The sequence below is a fragment of the Heliangelus exortis genome, chromosome 7, assembly GCF_036169615.1.
Source record: "Heliangelus exortis chromosome 7, bHelExo1.hap1, whole genome shotgun sequence".
In the NCBI taxonomy this organism is placed as follows: Eukaryota; Metazoa; Chordata; class Aves; order Apodiformes; family Trochilidae; genus Heliangelus; species Heliangelus exortis.
The window spans coordinates 24864940-24886718 of record NC_092428.1 but is presented as its reverse complement, the minus strand read 5'-3'; the positions used below and the strand labels follow the sequence as shown (position 1 = coordinate 24886718).

The 21779-nt window shown below is 44.9% G+C and overlaps 1 protein-coding gene across 2 annotated transcripts in view; it reads right to left on the bottom strand.

Annotated features, from left to right (window-relative positions):
• Positions 1-416: 416 nt before the first annotated feature.
• Positions 417-21779, bottom strand: part of MXI1 (MAX interactor 1, dimerization protein) — a 59128-nt gene continuing 37765 nt past the window's right edge. For both annotated transcript variants that reach the window (XM_071749368.1, XM_071749369.1), the window contains exons 4-6: positions 5088-5202; positions 3697-3868; positions 417-2321 (exon numbers count right to left, since the gene is read on the bottom strand). In XM_071749368.1, the coding sequence (XP_071605469.1) occupies positions 2158-2321; positions 3697-3868; positions 5088-5202 (451 nt within the window). In that variant the 3' untranslated portion in view covers positions 417-2157. The remainder of the gene's footprint in view (positions 2322-3696; positions 3869-5087; positions 5203-21779) is intronic.

Here is a 21779-nt window from a genome sequence, read left to right as displayed (position 1 = left end):
TTTGGTCTGTGGTAGACTCCTGCTCCCACCAGGCCACTTTCCAGAAGGAAGAACAGATGTACTGAGCCACTGGATTACATACACACAAGTGAAAACAGATTTAACACCACCAACTTGATCCAGACTTAGTAAGCAAATTAATTTAGAAAACCCAAAACAAACTGAAATAATTCATTACAGCCATAGAAAGATTATTTTTCTACTCAAACACCCGTGTTGTGCCCTTCCAGGGAATGACACATTTTGGAGGAGAGTGGGAGAAGCATCAGAGTACTTATAAGCAAGGGCAACTCATCATGATGCAAAACTCTACAGCAGACTTGGTCAGCATCTTCTCATAGCAGGATTGGAGAGAATGAGAACAGCAAGAGTCAGCTGAGGTGATTTGAATGACCAAGATGGAAGAACAAGACTCATTTCAGATACAGAAATGTTTAATGGCATTAAAGTGCTACTTTAATGGGGACCATATGCTAACATTTAAACACAATTCCACTGCACTGCTAAATATGGTTGTCTTTATTTTTTATTTTATTTTACCTCTTTTTGCCCAATCCTACCTAAAACAATAAAATAAAATCTAACGGACTGAAATTAACAACCCATTCAAATCAGCAATAAGTTATGAATTTTATAAAGCATTTTTTCATCTTTTTTTTTTTCTTAGTAATGAGGGGTAGTTAAATTACTTAAGGATATACAAAGTTTCAAACAATGCCATAGGTGAGGACTCTATTAAGGTTTTTAAAACTTGGAAAAACGAAATAATCCTGGCCATTAAAAAGACAAAAATAAAAAAAGCAAAGCCCTCAAAGTGCAGGTTAGAATGCTCATCTCCAAGAAAATTAGAAAACATTTGCTATGATAGCTCTTAACAGCACCTGCACAGGTAAGATGGCAAGGCCCTTGGGAACAGGACGTGCAGTCAAAACATTACATTAACATGAGAGAGGTGCTGAGCTTAACTAGGTTAACTACTGGACTGGAACTTCAAAAGTCAGCAAAGGGAATGATTCTAAAAAGAAAACCAAAGAAACCCTCACCAAACCTGGCCTCTTTCAGCTAGCACAGCCTTCATCCATCGTGTGCATGGCAAAAAGCATCTTTGCATTTCATTGTGTCAAGTGCTTCATCAAAACAGAGATCTTTTCATGGCATAAATTCATATAAAAGACATCTAAGGTTTCATATGGACAAGCTCTAAAAAGACGCATCAGACTTGGGGTGTTTTCCCTCCCAACACATTTACAAATGTTTATCAAAAAATCTCTTCAAATAAAAAGGTCATAGTGGCTCAGTATCTGGGCATAACTCTCAGGCATCTATCACCTCTCATGTGTGCTGGTTTCTTTCTGTCCTCAGCTGGCTGTGTGCCTGCGTGTGAGCACACATCTATCAGGAGATCTTCTGCCAGGGTCAGAGCCTGAGGCATGACACAGCCCATGATGTGCTGGTAGATTCTAAGTGTGTACCTCCTGCTTTAGCCAGGCATCAGAGGTACTTGCTTTTTAAATGATGTCCAACAGAAAGCTGAGCTGAATGGTGTTCTCTCCTCAACATCTCTCTTTGCCGCCCCTCTCCCTCTGGGCACAGAATGAGACGTTAATCATTACTGCCATTGTTATTCCTAGGCTATGTAAGCCTTTTTAGATTTCCTAGTACATTACAACAGCATTGGATTGTGATAAATAAAGTGTAGGACACGGTCCTTTCAGGACCACAAAAGCTCTTCAGAAGGGCCTAAACTAGGTTGTTCAACCTGAATGCAATATAAGCAATTCTGACATTTTTTCAGATCTTGTGACAGAAAGAGAGGGACGAGTCTATAGTATCCTCTTTCAAACAAATAAATTCAAAACAAAGTGTTTCATCACTAGGGTCTAGATCCAGGTCCCACAGAAACAAATGGATTTCACTGAATTCAGAAGGACTACTGTGTTTGTTCTAACTTTTTGCCAGCAGGAATTGGGATTGGTAACATGACTAAATGAACAGGTGAGTTTCTGTGAAGACTTCCTTTACCCAAAAAGCTTTATATACAGGTCTCTCCAGGACTAGCTGTCAATGTGTCATTTCTGAAAGAGGATACTGGCATCTACGACCCAGTTTGATCACCCCAGTGATATCATTCACCCTGCACTGTTGTCTCACTTGGTTCTAGGAAGCAAAGGAGAGCTTGACACTGGCGCTGGAGTAACCCTCGTCACTCCCGATACTCTGCAAGCTGCTGTGATCATCAATGTCACTGATGCTGGTTGTGCTGATATTGTCCACTTCTCCATGGGAGAACTCTGTGCTTTCAACGTCCACTTCAATCTCTTCTGAAATGGAAAACAAGAGAAACACACAAGTTAGCACCACAGACCCAACCATTCCCTTTTCCAGCAGCGAGCTGCTGGGACCTTCCCCAGTCAGTGCTCCAAGCAGGAAGACTTTTGGTGTTCTCCCTGGAATGAGATGGGCTGTAGACACGATTTATAAAAAGACAAGACATCAGCTTGGAGTTTTCCTGAAGGACTTGGCAAAGGGGTTTGACTCCTCCAGCATGCAGGCCACACTATCAGCATTAGGTGGGCCACCCCTGACACTGAACTTGTCCTGCGGCCTCTTTCTTGGGAGCTCTACTACCCCCATCCTGGAAACAAAAATGGATAAACCACAGGGCAACAGAGAAAATGGAGAAGAAAGTTCCCGTGAAACATGCTACTTCCTTGATGTTACATTACCAAAAGTTTGCACCACTTATATAGGACATTACTATGGGGATCTAGGTTACTGTCAAAGATCCTCAGTGGACTTTAGATCATGAATCTTATTTTAAAGAAAGACATAGAAAGCAGAGATCTAGTTAACTGGGTATCTTGGTTACCATACAATTTAGGAATCTCATAAAAGGTGGGGTTTTTTTTTTTGAAATACAGACTTGCACCCAAAATATACAGCACCTTTGGATCTGTCAGTAAAGAGCAAACCATCTATTGTGCCTAAATGTCTCTCCACAGCAGAGATATTTAAAAAGCAAAAAGTATCTGAATTCAGTTAGCCATTCAGATTATCTCTATCCAGTTTTACCTGAGAAGATGAACTCAGTGGGCAGCTTGAGAAAAAACAGGGAGTCGTGTATGTAGCTTGACCCCAAGAAGTTTAAGAGGCGATTTGCTTGGTTCTGTTTGCTTGGTTACACCATGGTACCTTGGTTTACTACAGCCAAAATACAGCATGAGAACCTAGATGATGCTTTGCAACATGTGTTCTAGTCCCACTAATATCTGCTCAGATTATCCTCTTCGTGTTGCTGAGAGATTCAGTAGACTAAAGAGCACAACGGAGATCTCAACTTTACCATCAGGTATTTAGCTACCTCTTGTGATACCTCTTTAGCTAACCTCATCTTGTGATCATGTTATTTTTTCCTAACTAATGTTTCAGTATTTTAGAGAGCTTTTCAGAGAAACTTTAAATGCCACAGAAATCAGCTCCAGTTGACAATAACACTTCTTCCAGACTTAGTTAGAACACACGTGAAACACTGAACTGTTCACACGTGTGTGTCCGTGTGTCCATGCGTGTCTGTGAGCAAAATCGGTGGCCTAAAAATACCAAAGAAGGGGGTAGCTGAGAGAAAAGAAACTGATACACCCCATGCCCTCATTTCACAAAGTGCTGGGGATTCAGAGCTGCTTGAGCAATACCCACCTCGCTCCGAGTCCGAGCGATCCGAGGAAATGGTAGATCCAATGCTGTCCATTCGTATTCGCTCTATCTCCTGAGGACCCTGTAGCTGTTCCAGTCTTCTCTTTAGGAATCTTTGTTCTCGTTCCAGGTTCTCAAGCTGGTGCTGGCTTCTCCTCTCAGCCTCTTCAAGTTTCTGACATGATCAAACATGACTCAGTAATTAGTTTCATTTTTTTTTTGCCCTCCCTCCCACCTCCACTGCCCAGCCACCTGCTCTGCTTAGACCTTCCCAGGTCCCAGAAGGATTTAAGGTGCAAAAGAGCCCTGAATCAAGCTGCCATGCAGTCTTCAAGAACTATGCTGTCTCCTCACATCTTTCCTATTTTCCACGTCCTGACAAATCATAAGCATTAGTATAAGAGTATATAGTCTCTGAGGACAAAGCCTCTCCACGGGTAACACTGAATTGTAGCAGTTCGTGGGTCATTCCACAGGGGTTCAGCCACTTGCATTACCAAATCCGTCCACCAAGGGGCCTCAATTCCCTTATCCAAACCAGCGCAGGGTTTGTTATCATCCACTGTACCGTAAAAACGTGCCCTGGGAGTTCTGTGTTCCTTACTGCACGGTTTAGTAGGATTTCTCAGAAGCAGTTTTCTATTCAGTAAGCGATTTACATAACCTACTACAGATTTCTTTGATCACAGCTGGGAAATCTACCAGGGCACTGTTCTTTGTTTCCTACATCTAAGCACATTGCATAAGGAAGAGTCATTCCAGGCTAACGCTGTCCCTTCGGCAGTGTTTTTTCTCCTCCACCATCCACCCTCCCTCCCACTATCCTGACCTGCAACGAAGTCTTTCAGCCTCTTCCAGATACTGACAATGCTGCATTTTCTCATCGTGCTTTGCTTTGCCAAAATCTAGAATCTAGAGGAGTGCTGGGCTAGCTGGCAGGTCCACACGTGAAACCCCAGCAAGCCAATCCTGACTCACACTTTTGTGCTTCATGATAATGCTTCGGTGGTGGAAACTCACTAGCACATCAGAAAAAAAAGCTGCATTTCCCATCAAAATGCAGTCATTCAGCAGTAGCTATGCTGTTCTTTAAAGAGATGCAGCTGTCAATGAACCATCACAACACAGAACAAGACCTCTGCTCTCCAAATCAATCATTTCTGTAGTTAACGGAGTTCATTATGGACCCTTCTAACAATGTGGCTTGTAGCAATGATAAATGATTAACAAAGGGGGCAAGGCTTGCTTTTTTTTTTTTTTTAATTATTTAAAAAAAAGAAAAAAAAAGGCATTAGTCTCCTTCAGCAGAGTTACCTCTAGGCAGTAGGAGCAAGTGATTGCACTGCACTTCCCAACAGCCCAGACTGCAAGCAGCTGGGAAAAGCTGCTCTTACCTTGATATGTGCTTTGGCTTTGTTGAGCAGCCCAAGTGTTGTGTGCCTGGTGCAGTCTGGTCCCAGTGGTATCAGAACTTTTAAGCGTTCCAGACAGCGGCGGAGGTGAGCTCGGCTGCAAGGGGAGAGGAGGAGGGTCAGAGCTATGCATTCAGAAAGGCAATGTCATTTCTGTCTCTGCTTCCCTCCTGCAAGGCAGTTTTCATGTTTCTCTCCACACATGACAGGGTTCCCCACAGGTACCAGGACAGACTGTCACTAAGCTATTTACACTGCAAACATCAGCTGCTCAGCAATACTTTCATTATTGCTAACCTCTGACAGACACTGTTTATTTTCTTGCTGTCTGAACTGATAATCTGACTCATCTGGATGAACCTTGTGCAGGGGCAAGGCACCCAGGCAAATGGCACAAGTATCTCATAGGTTTCCTCTGTCTCAGCTATTTGCTGTCTGTTTTGCTGAGAAGCACTTCTGTGAAAGCAGCTCTGAATGACTGCTGTCCCCTGCACACTCGTGCCTTGCTGGCTTGGGAACATTTGCTACGAACTGATCTGAGATCAGTGAGAAAAAATTGTCAGCCCAAAACACCCAAACAATCCCTGCTGGTAGTTAAAGGAGCTAAAAGGATGGTAGTTCTCAAGTACTGCACTCTTACTCCTTCCTAGATCCAGGTCTGAACAGCTGCTGGGGTGCAACGTCTGGGGGAACAACAGAACCCAAGACCTTCCCCTGGGCAGTCTTCTGACCTTGGCTCACATCTACAAAGACAGGCTCAAGCAGGACAGTATTGCTGATGATATGAGCCATTTCCTGCAGAATATGGAAACACGTTCTGTGTAAAATGGTTCAGGCAGCAGTGGCAAAGCACATCGTCCTCACGCTGCACAGGAAAATTGTTCCTGCTGTCTCCTCCTCTGTATCATAAATGCAGGAATCAACAGCAGATTTATCAAAAACTATCAAGTGTGGGTTGCCTTTTCCCCCTCCCTCTCTCTTTCCCAGACATTAATGATTTATGTCCAAACTTGTCATCCCAATCAATAACACAATGACATCAGCTCCATCATTCACATGCGATGAACACCGGTGCAAAAGAGTCCTGAAAGCCCATCCCAGCCCCTCCTCATGCACAAAGAAACTGAATCATAGCCTGATCCATCTCAATGCAGGAGAAGGAAAAAAAAAAGGGGGAAAAAAATAAAAGAAAAAAAAAAAGAGCAGGGACAGTTCATTTTCATTTGTTTTTCAAATTCACTATTGCACTCAGTTTGAAAGGGGTGGGGGAGAGGAGTCTGTAATCAGGCAATTATGTCAGTGACAAGCAAGGATGATTAAGGGTGGAAGGGTCAGGGGTTTTGCTGATGAACTGTCAGCACAGGGGAGTGTTCACCAGCAGTGCTGTAGCTGTGAGCTCCTCACTGTTGCTACTATAAATCTCTTTACAAAAGGTCCATCATTCTGTCTCAAGCACAGCCACAGGGCTGCATATGACCAGCAAAGGCCTCAATGAAACACGTGCTTTTCATTAGATGTTAACAACTGGGGGGGGTGGAGAATGGGAAATCATAATCCAAAAATCCCAAACTGAAAAAATAGTAATCACATCAATCTAGCTCATCTTTTACTTCTCAGCTTGCTCTTGAGCAAACCCTACTGACACAGAACCATGGAATGGTTAGGTCCCTTCCAACCCCTGCCATGCTATGACATTAAAGCCATATGGCTTACATGGGGGGCATTTTTTCTGCTGCAAGCCCATTTTCTATGTAGAGCTTGATCAACAGTAGTTGTGTGCACCACTACAGGTGTAGTATGTCCCATGACAACCTGTAGGGACAGTACTGTAGTTTTCCTTTTTCACATTGGTTCACGTTATCCCAGGGGAGACTGGACAGCAACTTCCAGCAGCTAGGGAAAGGAAGAGAAGGAGCATCTGATAAAGACACTCTGGGTTTTGAACCCATTTTTTGGCTATGCCACAGTTTTCCTATACAGCCAGAGAGGCAAGTCATGGAGTCAGACCTGTCAGAGTACAGGCATCAAGCTGCAGCACAGAGCAGCATCTGCCTCTTCACAGCACCAGTGTGAGTACCAGCCACACACTTCACCTGCAGGATCAGCCCGAGGTAAAATCCAGCTGGAGCAGAGCTCAAGGTGTATGCAGAGATCAGGGGCTGAGGAGCAGGGCCAGTTCCACCTAAGAAGGGACTTCCTCCAGAGAACCTGCTACAGGCAGGGACCACAGACCGTGGGCACCTCCCAGCCCATGGTGACAACTGAATTATTTGTGAAACAAAACATTTGGGGAATCAACACCTAACCAGCATCAAACACATCACAGCCCACTTCTGGATGGAGGAAGAAATGGACAACACATCTACACCTTGGACTTTGGGCTGAGACTCAGCACTGGAGGTTTTACCCTGAACCAGGGAAGGTGCTGGAGCAGGAACTGTGATTCCTGGAACTGGCTGTCAGCTTTGGGCAGGAGGGAGCACTGGCTGGGTTGCTGAGACAGTGCTTATAACGGATGGCACTGAGCCACCACATCAGAAGCAAGGTTACGTGCAGACTCGATGAGATGTTGAAAGCTGTATGTAAAGATCCAGCCATGTAATAAACTCTGGGCATTGAAACACTTCCCATTGTGCTCCAGGACCATGGTTGATGGAAGGCTACTGTGCTCTTGGAAGGCTACTGTGCTCTGCAGGCTCCTGACAGGGCAGTGAGAGGACAAAGTAGGGGGCCTGTCCTCCTAAGGACACTGGAAAAGCTGGCAGAAAACTACTTCCTCAGCACGCTTGGTCCAGAGGGGACATTCCCCCAGTTCCACATGGGCTCTTAAAGCCCAGAAGACTGGTCCAGGCTCATATGGAAGGTTTTCAGAGAAGCCACTACTACCCACACCTCTGCTGGCCACCCAACAAAGGCCACGGGCCTGCAGCAGCAGTGATGGGCTCTGCTGGCACACCAGGAACCAGGAGGGGACACCTGCCTGTGACACAGGGCATGACTGCAAGCTGATAAGCTCAAGGCAGCACATAGTATGGCTCAGGCAAGGAAGACCCTGCAGGGGCAGGTGGAGCTGTCTGAGGAGACAGGTTTGGAAGACGATTGACCAAAGCAATCAGTTCTGTGCTGCTGTTGGATTTTCCCTTTCTTTTGCACTCAGAGCTGAGCCACACTGGGTTTTGACATCACTGCAAAAGTCAGCACATTTATACCTCCAACCACAGCCTAAAGGAGGGAAATGCACAGGGCTTTGCATCAGCATCCAGCATCGTGCCAACCTGGGTGCTCAGGCTGATGGAGATCAGGGAGAGCCCAGCAGTCTCCTCCTGCTGCTGGAGATGACACTGGCAAAGCTGCTCAGGAGCTGCTCAGGAACATGGTGCAGGAGCCACCAAACCTGCAAAGAGTCCTGGCACAGGAGCCTGGTACCTTCCTTCAGAGATCAAACCAAACACCTTCCCCAGCTCTCTCTCTTCCACAGTGCTCAACACTCTGTGCCTTTTTGTTTTTAAATTCTAACTTGCTCACAGCCCCTGACCTCTCTCAACTTCCAACAGCCCAAGCGGATCATGATGGGTTCTTTAAGCCCCAGAGCACACAGGCAGGTCTGGCACACTGGTGGGTGGCTTGAGTAAAGCCCCAAACGAAACCCCAGAGCTCCAAGGCATCACAGCAAACTCAGCTAAAGGACCATTTCAGAGGGAAGGCACTCGCACACCTCTTCATCTCCCTTACCAACTCCTGGAGCTGTTCCTGGACAGCTGTAATCCCACAGGTCAGGCCACAACTTGAATGTCTTTTCTCCTTGTTTACCTGGACTCTGTTGCAACATGGCTTTGACAGTGCTGCAGGCTCTTGTATTCAAGGAAAATACCAGCATTGTGCAGGCTGCAGCCAGAGCCAGACGGCTCTCCGTGTAAACCACTGGATTATGCCAATATTTGACGCATCTGCCAATATCTGGAAAAACAACTCTAAATGCCCATATTGTTATGTAACAGAGAAACAACTCGGGCTCGGAGCAAAGGGTTGCTGCCTCTTGCTGCCTTGATCCCAGGGAAGAGAGAGGATGTCAGAAACAGAATTCCAGTTTCAGCTGAAGTCAAAGCTGCCAGGTAGAAGGGAGAAGCTGGAGCCTGTTCTCCTACCTAAGTGGCCTTTTAAAAAAAATCAGGCTGTCACAGCAGCTTTCTGAGGACACGGTAAGTGCTGGATGTGCTGAAGAAGGAATTCATGATGGATTTGAAAGGAGGGGGTTCTCCTCTTTCCCAGGAGATCAGCCTGGTACCCAGCTCCTGCTTGACCTGATGAAGGGAAAGATTCTGAAATTCCCATGTGGGCCATCAGGGTGGCCAGTAAAGGAACAAAGCAGCCAAGAAGAGGTTTTGGAAAACCAGAGCCTAACACACAGCTCTTTGTCCCAAAGAGCTAAGGTACCTTTTATCCTGTTCCACCTGGCAACTCCATGTAGGGCAGAACCCCTCTGCTGATTCTGCTTCCCCCCCTTTGCAGTGCCAGGAGAATCCCAGAAACAAGTTCCTCTGAGATATGGAGGGTAAGCAGAGCAAGGATGCCCTCTCTTTTCTGCCAGGAACTGCTGTGGGAAAACGTATGCCATTCCTTAAATAGATGGGCCAAGAGACTGAAGCAGAAGAGGGCTGAGCAAGCCCCATAACCCCACAACAAGCTGTACATGGCTGCACAAGGAAGGAGGAGGTGCTAGCCCCTGAGATGGCAGACCCACTGCTGGACACTGGGCATGTGCTTGCTGTCCTCCCCCCCTTTCACATGGGAGAGCTTCAGATTGTGTGTGGATTACCTGCTTCTACCTCCACAGCTCCCCTCCAGGCCTGACCCCAAGACCCTCTGTGCTGAGCCTCTCTCAGAGCAGAGGCTGGCCCTTGCTCCATGCAGCCCCTCCTTGCACTTGGCTCTGCCTGGCTGCAGAGGGCTGTAATTTCACAGCCTGCTCTCCTCTCCTCTCCAGCTCCCAATGACATCATCTGCTCTGATTATATAAAGCACGGGGAGGAAGCCTCTATTTATGCATGCTTTTTGCTCATAGCTCCAGCTGTCTCACTGTACAGCACGCACCCAAATCCTACTGCAGGATTTGGGCTTCCTTTTCAAAGCCTTTTCAAAACTGCACTGCAGAAAAAGGTGTGGGTGAAAAAAAAATAAAAATTCTCCTTTTCCTCTCTCCTCTGCAGACATTTTTGAGGGGGTTGGGATCAACTTTTCCCACCACTTTGCACCTCAGCAAGCTGGGCACAAACCCACCAGACTCCTCCCCTGCCATGGAAGTCCCCAAAAAACTGAGGGACACGGTGGTGGCAGCTCCAAGCTCTGTGTCTGCTACCTACCTTCAGGGCTTGAGGAGCTCTCTGCAAGGGCCAGCCCAGGGCTGGAAGGCCATTGCTGCAGCAACAGATGCAGTCATCCCTGAATGTGAACATCCCTGGAGTGGCTGCAGGTTCTTTGCTAGGGCAGGTTCTGGGTTTGTGAGGTTTTTATTCCCAGCTTTCCACCATGAGCAGAAGCGATGGAATCTGAGACAAGAAACTTTCTCTCCTGAGGAGTCAGTCAAACACATGTGCACACTCAGCTCTGAAAGCAGCAGATTTACCAGATTCAGCACTATCTGCCCGTGAGACACTGCTCACAGACTTTGCTCAATCAAGGCCTGAACATCTGCAAAACACACAAACACACACACACACTCTCCCCATCTTTAAAAGATCAAGCCTCCCTCCCAGTAGGAAATGACCAACAAGCCTCCACCAGCCTTTCAAAATGCTGATTTCTGATTTTTGTATGTTGAAAATAAGGAAGCATCCAAGGAAACAGAGAAGAATTTCCCAGATATTTTTGTACTGTGCCCACAGGTTTATAGGGCTTGAATTCAACAGTGGATATTAAGCACGTGCTTAACATTAGGAATATGCTCAAGTCCCACTAAGGCTAAATCAGACACTTGATCTTTAAGAGATGTTAAAAAAACAACCAAACCAAACAAGAACCACCGAAAGAACCCAGAAAGAAGATCCTAACATGGCAAAGGGCATTATCATCCTTCCCCTCTGGCCTCCTCCTCTTCCCTCTGCACCTTTTCAAAGTAGAGTCTGACTTAAGCCTGCAATCAGAAAGTAACAACTTTGGGTTTCAGAGCTAACAGATTGCTAAAAAAATTCAAAAGGGATCACTGGTTAAAGAAAGCAATTCCTGGTGAGACGCAAGTGACCTCACATCAATAATTCATTGGATGAGAATGATTTTGAGATAAAAGTAATGAGAAACACATGCAAAAAAAAAAACCCACAGGACAGGGAAAATGGGGAAATACACTGTTTCATTCTAAAAGCAATTCACAGGCTTATCAAACAGCCAGCATCACACTCAATGTTTTTTTCCTCACTCCTGTCTCTAGCCCCCAGCCCTCTCTGGAAGGGTGTCTACTCCCTGTTTTACTGAACGTTTGTCTGGAAGAGGATGTTTTGCCAAGCAGCTGGATGAGGAATGGGGAGGCTGAGCCTGTGTTGCTGTGCTGCAGAGGGTTATGCAATCTCTGCCAGCCCTCCAGCCACCCAATAAAGCTGCAGTGGCACCCGGCCAGCCCGCAATAAACACCCTGGCACCCACTCACCCCAGTTCCACGGGACACCAGAGAGCAGACACACGTTTGAGAAGGGAATCTGTCTCAGAAAGAGGCAGTTAAAAGTTAATATTCTCCACCTGAGCTGTGAAATCATTCAGAACGAGCTGTGCTTTCTGATTTTAAATCAGGTCTCTCCACACAATTGTTTTCCTGCATTTGCTCCCAGCTGAAGGAGATGGTTGCTTGTTTGCCTCTGGGTTTCCAGTCAATTTCTACCAATGGTTCCCTGGCATACAGGAGTATTTGTATTGCAAATATGTACCATGAAAAAGCAATTGGAAAAAATAAACAGAACAAACGAAAAGAAAGCTGTTAGATCTTTACATTTTCAAGCCTTTCTGTCATTTAAGATAAAGAAAGAAATGAAAATTTAAGGAGAACAATAAAAAGACTTGGCAATGTATTACAGATAGGAGTATAAAGGAACAAAAAAGTTCTGTGGGCAACATTTTCAGCCTGATCTTTACCTTATGCAGATGGTTCTGATATGGTTAAGATAAACATACATCCAACTGCATTCTCAAATCAAGGGCAGATGAAAAAAAAAACAAAAATGAAGAGACTATGATCAAACAATAGTAAGAACAGTAACTGTGGTAAAACAAAACAAAAAGAAAAAACAAAACTAAGGCAATTCAACTTTTTAGTCAGGCAGATCAAGTCAGACTCTGCCTGGTGACAAGCTACAGAACAGAGAGATAACTGGTGGTACAGTGCTCAAGAAAGCAGCATGCTGATTGAAGCAATGTACTGATACAGTCTGCAACAGAAGTGTTTCATCCAAAGACCACCTCAGTCACAAAACCAAGACAAGGTATGATTGGAAAGGAAGCATCTTACAGAACAACTGAAATACTTGGAAAGTATTTCAGTTTTGTAGCACACAAATCCTTGTCCGTATCTACAGCAGTAGCTGCAAGCCTTAAAGTAAACATAAAAGTAAGGATTTTAACTTACAACTCTCAGCTGTAAACTTTGAAAGAGGCTGTCCTACAAACCCTGCCCTGATTGTCCTCAAGCCCTGAATGTCCTTCCACCACAGATATGGCCAAGCACACCTCCACAGGCACACAGACATTACCTCTAACCCTGACTCCTCTAGATGGGAAAACCCATCACTGATTTCAGCTCTGGATGAGCTTCAGGCTCTTGGCAAACAGAGGCTGCAGGATCAACAAACCTTGTGCCAAGTGGTCCAGTCCAACATGGGTCTTTCTGGCCTTCTACTGCAGTTTGGAAGGATTCATGCTCTCCCTACCTTCTCTCCATGTCACACAACTGGAGGTCAAGGTTTCACTCCCTTTCCTCAGATCCTTTTAGGTTTAAAACTGAGCATTATTGAAAGGGCTCTCCTAATTTTGTTACTATTTTGAAGGCAAATTAATTACTTCAAGGCTTTCCAAAATGAAGAGAGTGATGGAAGGAGTGGAAATCAGGCAGTCCCCAGTTCCTGGATGAAATACAGGGGATCTGGCTGGAAGATGTGGCTTTCCTACAGGACAGGTGTGTCCTGGGCTGCAGTATGAAAGGATACCAGACACTTTTAGCTGTATCTCCCACAGGCTGATCAGCCTGTCCACACTCTGCAGGCATTAAGTGTAAATCATGGTGTTCAGTGGGTGCAGGGGCTGGCCTACAAACATCCTGAATTATGTGGACATGAGAGAGCTTCCACTTCCAGGATTCAAGGCCACAGCACTGCAGACACAGCTGTGAAAAGGACACTTTTGGGAGACTTGGGGTCCTACTCTCATCTAAGAGGGCATTTCAGTATTTGTCATCTCACACTGAATCTCTATTAATTTTCACTCTCTCCTCTGACCCGCACTGCAAGGCTGGACTGTTTGCTCCACTCAGCCATCACTATCCACCATCCCTCAGCCTTCCCAGTTTTGGTTTTTTTTATTCATCCTCTTCTTGGACAGTCTCTTGGATTGGAAACTCTTTGGAACAAGAATACAGTTGCCAAATGCACTGATGTCTGTACAGGATCCTGTGACTGCACTCAGAAATCCTAAATCAAGCAGATCCCAAATGGTTAGACTAGAGCAAAATTATTCTTCTGAAGCTGAAGTGATATATCTGGGACTATTTTTATTCACACAACAAATTCTGGGCCTTTGGGTCCTATTTGTTGCTTATCTTGAAGTTTTTCTCTTTGAACTAAAGGGCTGGAATACAGAAGCTTCATTTAAATGAATAAAATAATAATAAAAAAGGAGACCATCTGTAATCCCGTGACTTCCAAAACTAGGATGGCTTAAAAGAAATGGCAAAAATATTTGAATACAGATGCTCACAATAATGAAAATTATACCACTTTGGAAGGTGCCTCCTCCAGAATGAACTCACAGCTGTTTAGTAACATGACTGCTCATCCTATCCTAACCCCTTTATCTTCAGAGGCACCAATGAGACACACTACTTCAACTCAGTAGAGAAATATCAAATATAACAGCCTGTGCTTCACAATGAAAAGGTGATGAGAGCAGGATCAGTGGCCATCTGCCCAAGAGAGGAAGGGAGTCAATCAATGCCTGGCATTTTCTCTCACCCTTTTATATTCATCCACATCTAGCACTGGGCTCTCAGTTTCATCAGTTCATCAATTTCTCTTCTTCCAGCTCCTCTATGACTTTCTGTCTTTCTTTGAAAGCAATTTGGACAGTTGTTAAAGAGATGCCGAATACCAACAGAGGCTTTGGAGCAGAGTCCATTATTATTATTATTTATTACAGTTAATCTCTACAGTTAATAAATAACTGTATTTATTACAGTTAATCTCAGACATTAACATCTACAGTTAATGTCCATTAGCTGTAACATATTTTAGTAACTGGTGAATATAATTAACTGAACTTTACTGCAGAAAACTAAATAGACCACATTACCTGCTTTAGCCATCCCAAGTCATAAATGCTCTAGATCACATTCTCCTTCAGACCTGAAAGCATAGCCTAGATGCTGCCAGAATGGTCACATCTAGGTACCTCCTGCACAAGACCATTTGGCAGCAACTTTTCAGTCATGTTCACTGCCAACCACGCAGGTACCAGAGTTTTGCTGCCCTGGAAGTAAGACAGAATTACAATCCTGCATTGGGCTATCAGGAAACATGCAAAGCAGGCTGTAAACACCAAGGTGCAACCACCCAGGCCTGTTAATTATAAAGCTGTAACTAGCCCAGTCTAATAAAAGCTCCATCTTTGTTAAAAGGTGGTTAAAAGTAGACCTGCTCTTTAAATAGCCAAGAGTGTCCTGTGCCCTGGTTCTCACTAATACCACTATAATCATCCTTCTAGGGATACACCCTGTGCTCACAGCTGCAAAGTCTGTCAGTGCTGATCCAACCAGGGCAGGGGCCTCCTCCACGCCACCAAGAAGCCTGCAAAGCAGCTGTGCCATTCATCAGAAACCTGCCTTGCTGCAACCTGCAGATTTTCAGCTTTACTGCTAGAATTAGGTCACCAGCAAAGATGGCCAAGATCTTCCAAACTCACCAGCTAGTCCTGATTACTCTGTTCAGAGGTTTCCTGGCTAAGCACCATGCCTTTGGAAAGAAATGATGAGGTATTTCAGGCACCTGCATGGTTTCTGCAACCAGACACCAAGAAGTGGGGATGCTCTCACCCCAAAATCCTTAACTTCCTCTCAACCTGCCAGGCATCAGCAAGAGCTCTCCAGCTTGGACCTACTGACCCCTTGCAGCTTCTCAAGGAGAAATCAAAGATGGTGCTCACCAGAAAACAGATTGATTAGCAGGGATCTGCAGAGACCCTTTAAGGCCACCTGCCTGCACTGAGATTGGAAGAACAGCTTCCCACAGGGCAGACAGAGTTTGCCCCTAGACAACACTCCTGGCTGCACTGGAAAAGCAACCCAGGGCCAACAGGGTGTCCCAGCAGCAAAGGCATAGGCAGTACCTCAAATCAGAACCTCTGTCCCTTCAGAATACTGCCAAAAGAGACTTTGGTGCCTACTAAATATAGTCAGATTTTAAGGTAGTAACACCACTAATCCATTGAAAGAAGCAAGCACCTGCTTTTTAACATGGATGTTTGTCCATCAGTGAGAGAGCAGAGGATGCTGCCAACTCTTTAGTGAGGAAAACACATATCCTGTTTTCAAAGTAATGAACAGGGAACATGCTGATATCAAGAATGAACTCTGATCTGGTACTAGAAGTTATTTTTGTCATTAAGATTTTTCTTTTTTTTAAATTACACAAATAAGCTTTGATACGAAAGGTTATTTTTACTGTTCATTTATTTTCTGAAGCTGTATTCCAGTTTTGTCACCTCATGGAAGAAAATCATAATTCTGAATGATAAATATTCAAAAACGTGAGCATTTGGAATACTTGTTTAGACACAATCTTTTATGCCAAAAGGAAAGCATGTGCTCTTCCTCTAAAGCCTCTTCACACTGTCAGAAATATTTAAGGAGTCATCAAATATCTACCATACCTTTCAGGTATAGAGGGCATGCATCTGGAACAGGGGAAGCAGTGCATGTAATTTCACCTTGTAAAATTATTTTAAATTTAACCACAGACTACCCGGGAAAAAGGAACAAGCAGCCAAGGTCACTAACAGAAAGAAACCTAGAAAGGAGAACTTAAAGATCATGGAACTATTTTTCCTATTGAGTATGAATTGTTGCACATGAAGAACAGTAATAGTGTATTTCAAAAGCCTAGGAGTTAATTAAGATTACGTGACAAACAGTTGTAACTCAAGTTATCTATGTATGTTACTCAGCAGGGAAACCTGAACAAAACCACAGTACAGCTCCCAGCACTACAACAGCAGGAATCATGTCCTGATTTTATACAGAGAGAGAGGGACCAGGAAAGAAAAAAGAATTTTTTAAAGGAGGTACCAGAGCATCTGAAAACACCCTTTGCTTCTGCTTAACCAGTGTGATGTGCTAGTACAAACTCATTGTCAATACAGTTCTGCCAAAGAGGAGCAGGGCTTATCACCTAGGAAATTAAAACAATGTAAACTTCAGGGGACAAACCACCACCAACAAAATGAACATTCTGTTTCCCCCTTTCCCTTTAAATACCCTTGGACACCTTCCTTGCATTCTCCTTCTCTCCTCTGGGCACATGTGAAGGCCAAGAGATGTGAAACTGCTCAGATCTCTAACAGGGAGAAAGCATGAAGCTGGCCACTTGGAAACCATTTCCTCGCTCAGGAAGCAAGACAAAAGGTATTCATAAGACAAGAAAATTGCTTGACTTTTTCCAGCTCGACTACAAAACCCCTAATGCTTCCAACAGGGCTCAAAAACTCATTTTATTATACCCAAGATATTCTGTCTAGAGCAGTCTTGATCAGCTGGAGAAGATCATTACCAACCCTGCCTGGGTCAGCAATGCCACAAATAAATACATTTTTAATTCTCCCAAACCAAGAACAGCTTTAGTTGAGTAAACAAACATTCGTAGGAGGATTAGCTGCCTTATGCTTGCTATCTATTCTCCCAAAAGAAAAAGGGTTGAGATCCCACCTGGGAACATACCAGACACTGAAAGGGTCATGGTTTGTTTGGAAAGAAAAGTAATTAAATAAAAAATAAAAAATGAAGACACCAGCTGGAACACTTAAGTCTTCTGGTTTGGTGGAAACTGTTTCCATTTGATCAAGTATGAGCACAACATTAATTAAAGAACTAAAGAAAATAACCACACGAGCTTACAGACATACCTGTAGTGACACTGCATTATAATCCAAATCACATCCTTCCTTCACTGTTATTTTGTAGTGCTTGGGTCCCTCACAGGGCCTCATGAATTTAGACAAGACAAATTACTTCTTCATGATCAGGTGTTTTTCCCTGTAGCATCCTATCCTGGGGTCTCTGATTGTTGGTTTCAAAATTCACAGGTGTTAGAAATAGCAACCATTAAAAAATGAGAAAAACAACAAAAAAGGTAATTTTTACCAAAAACAATTCACCTGGGGAGAGGTTGGTCACCTCATCATGAGAGCCAAATGGCAAAACAGAAATAGAGATTTCTTGACTCTCCTAGTGCTGTGCTAGCCAGGAGCTTGCAGAGATGGCATGTACTTACAGGAAGGGAGAAGCAGCAACCAAACAGAGCTGACATTTCAGCTCTCTCCACAAACAGGAAAGGGTTGTGCAGCAGGCAAGACCTTTAAGTGAGAGTTAGAAGACCTGTCTGCAGACAGCTTGCATCACCTCAGGTAAATCCCTTGAGGAACTAAAGCATGCCCCACTCATCCACAAAATGGAGCTAATCCTAATTCCTTCATGGAGTACTGAACAGCTCAATCCATTCTTGGTTTTCAGGTGCTCATGTAGCTCAGCAGTGACACTGGGATGGGAAGTGCCTAAAGAGCAGGACACTTTGGGAAGCTAATTCATTCAGCTTTCTCTGCTAGTTAATATAATACCCAGACTAGAAGATGGCCACATTTCTCAAAATCTATCAAGAGCTCCTCACTGCTCCCCCGATAAATGCAGCAAAACCTGAGATCTCTTCTTATTTCTGTCCTGAGAGATTCCCCAGATGGAATTCCAGAAAAGTTCAAAGGAATTTGATCAGAGTAAGAACAAGATGAAGATGTACTGTTGGCTTTGCAGTCACAAAACTTTTTATTTCTTTAAAATCCTAGGTTCTGATGTCCTACTGTTAATCCCATGCTCCCAAAAGGTTATAATTTAGGCCCCATAAAAAATATGCCAGAGTAGCTCAGATATCACACAAGTAAAAAAAGCAAACATAAATACCCACATAGGATGCTGCTGCTTCTTTTTCTTTTTTAAATACATTGGTTACACTGGCTCAGACACTAGTTTTATGTGGGGGAAAGGAAACACTTAAGTCTGGGTGCTGGGATTCAAGAATCCCAGAATATCACCAGAATTGCACTGGAGATTACAAGAGCTGTAAAGATTAATCATATTTTTCACTTTAAATAGCAGCACATTTCTAAGAGATGCTCCCTTAAAAAGAAGGGGGGAAAAGCCTGTAAGAAACTCACACTATTTCCTTTCCCTAGATAGCTGAATGGAAATGGAAGGAAGGCAGCAGTGGGACAGTCCCAGTGCTGTCACTGACCTGAGAGCCAGCCTGGAGGGCTTACAGGAATCCCTTCCTTCTGTACAACAGCTTTTCCACTCTCAGTACTGCTCACCATTTATCATGTGCCCAACCCACAGTGTAACTGCCTTCCCACTCTGCTCTTTCCACACCACATGCTATTTTTCTGAGATCTCCAAGAAAAAGAACCACAACTAAAAAAAAAATCTCCAAGAGACACTCATGACTCCAGAGGGCCTTCACATCTTTTCCTGAAGTATATGACACCAGGGAGAAGCTTTCTCCTTCCCCTTTGCAATCCCTTCAGTGAAACCCATCCCCATATGTGCTTTTTCCAGTGAACATCAAGCCTGTAAGCTGCTTTTCCAAGCCAAGAAAAGTTTAAAAGAGGTCACACAACAGAGAACAGGCTCTGCACATTTCCTAAGAGGGTCATGTTACATAGAATATTCACTGGAGACAAAGTGTTCCCATCTGGTTTCTCACTTCTTTTGGCATCAAAGTTGCTTTTCTGGGTGGCTCAAGTGGCAAACACATACATTGGGAAAAGGAAAGAAGAATATATACCTCCTCGCTCCATTTGCTTATCTCAGCCAGAATTTTTCAGCATACCTCTAGGGTCTAACAGAGTAATTCTTGATATGAAAGCTGACTGCACCCCAGAGGGTGTGCTGCCATTCAGAGGGACCTGGACAGGTTGGAGAGTTGGGCAGGGAAGAATTTCATGAATTACAACAAGGGTAAGTGTTGAGTCTCACATCTGAGTAGGGACAACCCCAGGAACCATTATAGGTTGGGGATGGAGCTGTTGGAGAGCAGTGAAGGGGAAAGGGACCTGGGGGTGCTGGTGGATGGAAGGATGACCATGAGCCAGCAATGTGCCCTTGTGACCAAGAAGGCCAATGGCATCCTGGGGTGCATCAGAAGGGGGGTGGCAAGTAGGTCGAGAGAGGTTCTCCTCCCCCTCTACTCTGCCCTGGTTGAGGCCACATCTGGAATATTGTGTCCAGTTCTTGAACCCTTCAGTTCAAGAAGGGCACAGTGTGTTCAGACACAGTAGTTCAAGAAGGACCGGGAACTGCTTGAAAGAGTCCAGTGCAGAGCCTCCAAGAAGATGAAGGGAAAGGCTGAGGGAGCTGGGTCTCTTCAGCTTAAAGAAAAGGAAAATGAGGGGTGACCTCATCAATGTTTATAAAAATGTATGGGGAGAGTGCCAGGAGGAAGGAGTAAAGCTTTTCTCAGGGGTTACTAACAATAGGACAAGGGGCAGTGGTTATAAATTGGAGCATAGGCAGTTCCATATAAATATAAAGAAGAATTTTTTCACTATGAGGGTGACAGAGCACTGGCACAGGCTGCCCGGGGAAGTTGTGGAGTCTCCTTCCCTAGAGACTTTCAAAGCCTACCTGGACATGTTCCTGTGTGACCTGCTCTAGGTGACCCTGCTCTGGCAGGGGGGTTGGACTCGATGATCTTTCGAGGTCCCTTCCAACCCCCAACTTTCTGTGATTCTACCATATCCAGCGCTGTGGATTCTCCCCTACACATATACAGAGGCATTTAACTTTGGGTGGCTTTTTTTCCTCCCCTAGCACACTGAAATCTTCTTAGACATTAGGAAAAACTTTCTAGCAGTAAGAACAGTTAATCAAGGCAAGAGCTGTACTGCCTCCCAGGGCAATCCTGCCCTCATAGATGTTTAAGGCGACGTTAGATCGGCATCTGCCAAAGAAAGGTTTATATAGAACTTATCATGCCTTGGGGTGGAAGGAGAGACCAAATCATAGAATCATAGAATCACAGAATTGGCTGGGTTGGAAGGGACCTCAGAGATCATCAAGTCCAACCCTTGATCCACTCCTGCTGCAGTTCCCAGCCCATGGCACTGAGTGCCACATCCAGGCTCTTTTGAAATATCTCCAGGGATGGAGAATCCACCACTTCCCTGGGCAGCCCATTCCAATGCTTGATCACCCTCTCAGTAAAGAAATTCTTTCTAATGTCCAACCTAAACCTCCCCTGGCACAACTTGAGACCTCTTGTGCCCTCTTGTCTTGCTGAGGGTTGCCTGGGAAAAGAGACCAACCCCACCCTGCTCCAACCTCCTTTCAGGGAGTTGTAGAGAGTGATGAGGTCTCCCCTGAGCCTCCTCTTCTCCAGGCTGAGCAGCCCCAGCTCCCTCAGCCTCTCCTCATAGGATCTGTGCTCGAGTCCCTTCACCAGCCCAGTTGCCTCCTTTGGACCTGCTCCAGGACCTCGAAATCCTTCCTAAACTGAGGGGCCCAGAACTGGCAGGACCCTCTCAGCCCCATCTTCAACAGCTTCATGAAACACCACTGAAATCTGAAGGGTGCAGATTTGTGCCCTTCTTTAGGCAGAGGCTGCAGGCACAGTGAAGACACTCACAGCCTCTCTGAGCTATGACCCTGATGCCAGAGCTAAAGATTTGCTCCAGAGTGCAACTGCAGCTGCTGTGTGCAGCTGGAAAAGGGCAATAATAACACCACGTGTGGGGGAGCAGGTAGGCCAAGTACAAGAGAGGATCATGAGGCATCTGCAAGGCAGTTTCCACCAGTAGAAGGAGACAATCCCCTGCTGAGCAGGCTGGCAAGGAAAGGACAGGAGCAAAGCAAACACCAGGAGGGGTTCCAGGGAAGAGGAACCCCCACCCCAAGCCACCAAAACAAACCAGTTACACCCCAGAGAGCTTCTCTGTATGCAGTTATGCAGCTGCAAATACGGAAAAGACCAGCCAGCTCTGAAGAGCACCAGGATCGAGTTTATGAGAAACACTGGAAACAAACACAGATCAAAGGGAAACACCAAGCTGTATACACAGCTGGGGCTGCCTTCCCCAGTTAAAAGGAGATGGGCATGTAGGTTTTAACTGCAAGCCCTTTGTGCCTGTTTGCACGTAACTGTGTGCATCTGTGCAAACCCGAGCACT